General features: G+C 33.4%; 1 protein-coding gene across 1 annotated transcript in view; it reads left to right on the top strand.

Annotated features, from left to right (window-relative positions):
• Positions 1–5,409, top strand: part of Nckx30C (solute carrier family 24 member Nckx30C) — a gene marked incomplete at its 5' end in the record, with an annotated part of 74,986 nt that extends 69,577 nt beyond the window's left edge. The window contains 4 exon segments of the mRNA XM_086530601.1: positions 1,091–1,206; positions 2,308–2,444; positions 4,731–4,834; positions 5,111–5,409. Of these exon segments, the coding sequence (XP_086386727.1) occupies positions 1,091–1,206; positions 2,308–2,444; positions 4,731–4,834; positions 5,111–5,289 (536 nt within the window).
• Positions 5,410–7,500: the final 2,091 nt, after the last annotated feature.

Genomic DNA, 7,500 nt, shown 5'->3' with positions numbered 1-7,500 from the left:
CAATATCCTTGTGAATCAACAGTAGATTTCCCAATATCCTCATAAATCAACAGTAGATTTCGCAATATCCTTGTGAATCAACAGTAGATTTCGCAATATCATTGTGAATCAACAGTAGATTTCGCAATATCCTTGTGAATCAACAGTAGATTTCCCAATATCATTGTGAATCAACAGTAGATTTCCCAATATCCTCATAAATCAACAGTAGATTTCGCAATATCCTTGTGAATCAACAGTAGATTTCGCAATATCATTGTGAATCAACAGTAGATTTCGCAATATCCTTGTGAATCAACAGTAGATTTCCCAATATCATTGTGAATCAACAGTAGATTTCCCAATATCATTATGAATCAACAGTAGATTTCCCAATATCATTGTGAATCAACAGTAGATTTCCCAATATCATTGTGAATCAACAGTAGATTTCCCAATATCATTGTGAATCAACAGTAGATTTCCCAATATCATTGTGAATCAACAGTAGATTTCGCAATATCGTTACTAATTAAGAACAGTTAATACGGTTTATTGCAGGGATTTTCAAACTTGAACCTATGACCCGCTTTTGACATAACTAATATATATATGTTTGCGTGTGTGTGTGTATGTGTGTGTGTTTATATATGTGTGTGTATATGTATGGTTTGTATATATTCTGGTGTACGTGACGCGCCTCCCATGGCGTGAAAGTGTGAATTTGTAAGCGAGCAATGGGGTCTTGACATGCACACACACACACACACACACACTACATACTGACAAAACTTGAAACACGCAACACACACACGAGCGCGCGTAAAGGTACACACACAGACACACCACACCACATCACACCTCATCACATCACACCACATCACATCACATCACATCACATCACATCACATCACATCACATCACATCACATCACATCACACCACACCACACCACAACACACCACACCACACCACACCACACCACACCACACCACACCACAACACAAACCCATACACACGCACAAAGAACCTACAGAAAGACAAACCAACCCGTCAACCAATAAGACAACGGAAACCCTTAACCCTTTCCCTTCATCCTTTTTAACCTTCAGGGAAGAAGTTCTTTTTCGTCACCTTCATCGGCAGCATCCTCTGGATTGCGTTCTTCTCGTACCTGATGGTGTGGTGGGCTGGACTGGTCGGCGAGGCTATCAGAATCCCCCCAGAGGTTGGTTGGGGGTTTTTCTCTCTTTTTTTACTCTATCTCTCTCTCTGTCCTTCATCTTCTTTTCTTTCTCACTGTCTCCTTTTCTCACTCTTTCTTTCTTTCTTTCTCTGTATCTCTTGCTGTCTCTCTCCTTCTCCCTTTCTCTTTTTTCTCTTGCTATCTCTCTTTTTCCCTTTTTCTCGAGCTATCTCTCTTTTTCTCTTTCTTTCTGTGTTTCTCTTGCTGTCTCTCATTTTCTCTTTCTTTCTCTCTTTATCTTGCTATCTCTCTTTCTCCCTTTCATTCTTTCTCTCTTTCTCTCTTTCTTTCTCAGTTCCTGTTGCTACCTCTCCTTCTATCTTTCTTTCTCTGTTTCTCTCATTTTCTTTCCTTCTTTCTCTTTCTCTTATATTTTTCTTTATTTCTTTCTATCTTTATTTTTCTCTTTTTCCCACTTTCTTTCTTGCTATTTCTATCTTTCTCTCTTTCTCATTTGTCCTTCTTTCTTTCTCTTGCTATAATTATGATGATGGTTATGGTAATTCTCATTACAAGAAAAAATTCCATAAACATAGTTATGAAGATGATGAAGATGGTGATTATAACAATAATAGTGATAATGATGATAAAAAATATGATGATAATAATGATGATGATAACAGTAATGAAGCAAATTTAAAATGATATTGATAATTATGGTAATAATAATAAGGCTAATGACAATAATCATAATAATGGTAATGGTAATGATAATAATAATGATAATAATAATAATAATAATGATAATAATTATAATAATAATAATAATAATGATAATAATAATAATAATAATGATAATAATAATAATAATAATAGTTACAATACCAATAATGTTCATAGTATTGATAACTATGTGGGTTATGATATTGATAAATATGATTGAAAAATGTAATGATTAAAGTGAACTATATTGTTGCTAGTAACTTTCATAGTACCTTAATGATAATCATTATCTTTTTTATCATACCATACCAACAGAAATACTACTCCAACTATAACCAATATCATCCCTTGCCAGAACCCCTGATCCTAACCTGACCTTCCTTTTGCTTACTTGTTCCTTCAATTACCTGTCTTTTACAGGTAATGGGCCTCACAGTCCTGGCTGCAGGTACCTCCGTCCCAGACCTGATCACCTCTGTCATCGTGGCCAGGAAGGGCTTTGGGGACATGGCCGTGTCCTCTTCTGTGGGCAGTAACCTCTTTGATGTGACTTGCGGGTAAGCATTACTATTTTTTTTTTTTTTTGGGGGGGGAGATGTTGGTAATCAGTGATTGCAAGAAATGAAAAACAGAACAAGATTTATAGTTGCTTTATTAGTTCAATATTCAGGAAGTTAGAAGTTAAATCAAAGAAAGTTGTAAAAACCTAAATATACATGGGTATATCCTTGTTTTTTCATTTAATGTCTTTATTTGCTGTCCAGCTAGCTACATAACATGGACAACCTTTGACACATTTCATATACTGTTATATGTTTGTGATATAATCTTTTTTTGATACAACAAGTGTATCTTTTAGAACTTTAGATGAATTAAAAACTCAAGAAGCTTTTTGTATTTCATGTTGGTTATCCTGAAAGGCTATATCACATGGCATAGTGAGATATAATGTGTAAGTGGTTAGATATATTGTTGATTGCATAGGGTACAGTTTGACTTTTCTTTGTTATTAGTGATATGTCAGTACAATCTGTATTAAATCCTAATTCTCATAGTTATATCTCATCCTATTCTTTCTTTTTCAAATGAAAACTAGTTATAATACTCTATGCTATGTTTTTCAGGCCTTGTGAGATTTATCATATAAAAAGATGGTTTTGGTGATGGTGAGAAAACCAATATCTCCTAATAAGTCTATATCCACACTTCATTTGTTACATGTTACCTTTGTTGGTATCCACATGAGTATATACATGATATTGCCTGATTCTTCTGTGCAGTGTGTTTATACTGATATCATTTACAATATTTGCAGCACCTTTATATAAGAGTGTATGTGGCCTGAAGAGCACTCTGCAAAATGCAACAAATAACTTTTGATTCAAAACAATTCTGCAGCTAAAAATATTCCTACCATTATTAAACTCAACTACAAAATATATCCCTATAGAAAAAAGGTCCTTCCCTTGATTAATAGTCTTTGTAAATACACAAAAGTTTCTTACTTACCTCTAATGTTCATACTTGTCACTGGATAAAATCTGAACACGATTTCAATACAGATTTACTTGAAGTATATATTTGTTTAAAGTTATCAGTTCATGAAAAACTAATAGTGAAAAATGCCTCTAAAAAGTGGGATGTTTTAGCAACAAAAGCAAGAAGAGTGGAATAAACGTCAAAAAAAGAAATGCAGCGTAAAACACATCCAGAACCAATAATTTCCATGGTGGAACAGAGTGAACCTGCGTGACCTCTCTTATGACTGTATTGGATATATGCATTTAGACACTAGTTGTTGCATAGATTTAAGTATGGGATGAGGAGATGCAGGATGGTGAGGAATTATTGAGATAGTGCTCATAAAGGTGTCATCTTTACAATGATGTTGAAAAATAATAATGTAATGATATTAATTTAAGTACTATTTAAGATGACTATTTTAATTATTATTATTATTATTATTGTTGCCTAAATGTCTTTCTGTATAATGTGAAAAAGTATTGGAAGATCTTGACACAGCATGATATTCTTGAGAGCAGGGCCGGCCTTAGGAGATGCGGGGCTCAACTGAAAACAGTTTTGGTAAGCCCAGGATCCCAGCCAACTTGCGCCAAGGCCTGTAAAATCATAGAAATTAAAAAACAAAAAAAATAGGTTTTTATGATAGAATGAAAAGCAATTTAATATACACTTAAAAATGTATTCCCTAGCACAAGGCTTCCTTAGGTACGAGGCAAATTATCCAGCAATACTGTATGAATTGAGGGTTTACCCAACAACAGTCTGGGAAATATAATAGGCTCAGCTACATATACAAAAGGAAAAGGCACAATTTTGTAAGTTTCAAGGATCAGATGCGGATACAGACACCATTAAATGATACAATGGTTCTGAAACATTTCTTTTTTAATATTGTTGTTCAGTGCAGGTCAGTGTAACAATGTTGAAGAGTGTAGAATTAATGTAATCAGTCATCTTGCTATGTGAAATTCTAATTCTTATTACCACCATTTTCCAGCAAGTAACAGGTTTCAAGTAGATTAGATTTGTAATTTTTCTGTAGTTTTACTCTGAATTTTCTTTTGTCAGAGAACTTTAGGATAATTTTCCTGAAATCAAATTGGTAGGACCCATATACAGAGAGGAGGGCGTATAACCATCCCATAGGGGAGCCAAATATATCATAAATTAAAACAGGAAGAGTGGCATCTTAGTACAGTAATAGACCAGACAGGAAATTTCTGGGCATTAGAGACAGGTATTTATGTTGTCTTCATTTCAGCTTTATATTAAATTTAGAAGAGTAATTGCAGTTTTTAATCCTATTTTTCCAATTTCAGCCTGCCTATTCCATGGCTGTTGTATGCCTTAGTTCAAGTGATCCAAAATTATGCAAACAATAAGCCAGACCCATGGAGTGTGGATCCCATTTTTGTAAACTCAGGTATGAATGCATTTTGTTGTTTGGATTTCATCTTCATCATGACTATGATAAAATCTTCAGTTTAAGGATTTGAGCATTTCAAACATGCAAGCTGAAGCAACTGTTGAGTATAGTTTTGACCCTTTTATCAATATGTTGATATTAAGTTGAAATCAGCAGAAGGAAACAGTAGGAAAAGGGAAGAGAAAACACTAGAAAATATCCCTTACACTTGCTATCAACTTCATTCTTCTTGCTTTAACCTGTGCTTCAAATAGGTTTTTTCTTCCTTTTCAGACGGCATGGCATGCTCCATTCTGCTACTCTTCACCATGCTCATGTTTGTCATTATCTCCATCGCTTGTTCCAAGTGGAAGATGGCCAAAGGTCTTGGAATTGGAATGTTCTTCCTCTACTTTGTATTTGTTGCAGTCTCTCTCAGCTTCGAGTATGATATCATCACGTGCCGAATCTGAGATGCCTGGGGCCAAATTCTCTACGACTGTGTGAATGCATTGATGTGTGTGTTTGTCTGTGTATGAATGTATATGTATATATATATATATATATATATATATATATATATATATATATATATATATATATATATATATATATATATATATATATATACATACATATATATATATATATATATATATATATATATATATACATATATATATATATATATATATATATATATATATGTATATATATATGTACACCTTGAATTTAGAGGATATTGAAGAAAGGTTTTAGTTTAATTCTGATCATGGTTTGTAAGGTATTTTGTATGAAATGGAACAAAAATCTAGGATACAGCAAATCTATGTTTTACTTTATCTTTATCATATAAGTTCATATATGCTCTTATATTTTGTTGTTCTTTGAAAAAGTTATCATATTAAAATTATTGCTGTATCAGTTTATGTATTATGAGTTGACTTTATTTGATTAAGAGATCTTGATGAAAATAGAGTGAATATGTTTAATTCACTTCTAGTTGTTGGTTTTGTAAAGGATTTTTAAGTACAATTATGCCATAAGGGGATAGTGTGGAAGTGAACAGTTATATGAAGGCATCTTTCACTATAATCAAAGTATCCGTTTACAGAAGTTACCGGAGATCAAGAAAAGTACTACTGTAGGAACCATGTAAGCTAACAGAGATTTTTAAATGGGCTGAACAATTCATGTTGGCATGGCTCACTCTCTGAAGTTAGTACTCTATATCAAACCTTTTTTTTTCTCAAATAAGAAAAGAGAATAATCAAAATAACTTTCATGACTAGCATAAACAGTAAGCTACTTTTGGAATGATCATTTATTACACTAGGGAGAAAATGTATTGAGAGTTCATATAAAAATTTAAGTAGATGTAATATCTTATAGTTTGAATTTGATTTTGATGAAGAACCACATCCTGTATGCATGTGTACTCCCCTTAATTACAGGAAAACCTTTCCTCATGGCATTGTTTACCCAATGCTGTGTTGTGTATCAAACTCATATTTACACAAGCTCTTACTTTATAATGAGTTTTATAAAGTTAGCAGAAAGGGAAACTTAAATTTTACTTTACCAGTAATGACTCCTTCATCTAAGAAATTGTGATTAATAGTCTAGGTAAATGAAGATAGTATTCTTATCAAGATATACAAGTCCTTCTCACTCCCCCAAAATAGCCTTCAGAAAGCCTAAATCACCAGTTTATCATACACTGTAATAAGATTAATTTCAATATTTTGAAAACTTACCCAAATATGAATGCCAGTGTTTAATTTTCAGATCTCATGTTGATATACTCTTCTTTTCTTAATTAGAGCAAGATAAACTCCTGCTCTAAATTGTGTGAGTGGTTTAGCCTACATGATGGACATCACAGTAAAGAAAATAAGATCACATATGGGATGCATCTGTTAAAAAAATAAAATAGTGTATTGACTTTACACAAAATGCACTGTGGTAAATACTTAGAACTGTATTGCCTTGCATTCATTATTATTTAAAGACTCAAGGCTTTTACAGTGACAAACACATGCTGTTGCCTTGAATTACAGTTTCTTTTTTGTCTATAGTGTATATGCAGTGCTGTAGTTGTGTCAGTGTTAGGATGGTGTTATATCATCTTTTTTGTATACTTTGGTTAAGATTTCATCTAGTAGACGATTAAGTTTGAGAAATGATGGTAAGAATATAAAGTTGGTCGCCAAAGACTATAATCTGTGATATTCTTATTCCAAACACCCCCATCATTCCTTAAACACGCAGTTGTAAACTTTCTCTGCGGTAGTCCGTTGGTTTGTCTGGACTAGGGGCAGTCCAACTTAAAGAGGAGCATTACCCTTCTTGAGATATGGGTATTCTCCTCGTTAACATATGAATACCCCCTACGCTCGTGGCCTGAAGTGTACTTGTTGAATGGATAAGAAATTATGAGCCATTCTTGGAAATTTGGAAGAGTGAGGAAATGATGCTCTTGACTAACAGATCTCAGTAGCTAAAGAGACGAGAGCAAAAATGGCATCCTTAAAAAAACACACTAAAGAAAACGAAAAGGAGGGAGATACATATAGTTTCTTTCTATTATAAGGAACTTCACTCCAATTTTTACAAAGTAGGCTCACAGTTTTTCATCCATGAAGACCTTGCAGCAACAATGATTTAAGACTTTATGAGGTAGA

Source organism: Penaeus japonicus, unplaced genomic scaffold (genome assembly GCF_977035675.1).
Source record: "Penaeus japonicus unplaced genomic scaffold, GWHDUDI00000001_assembly GWHDUDI00000033, whole genome shotgun sequence".
Lineage (NCBI taxonomy): Eukaryota > Metazoa > Arthropoda > Malacostraca > Decapoda > Penaeidae > Penaeus > Penaeus japonicus.
Note: the sequence above shows the minus strand (reverse complement) of the source record. Positions and strands in the feature narration are given on the sequence as shown.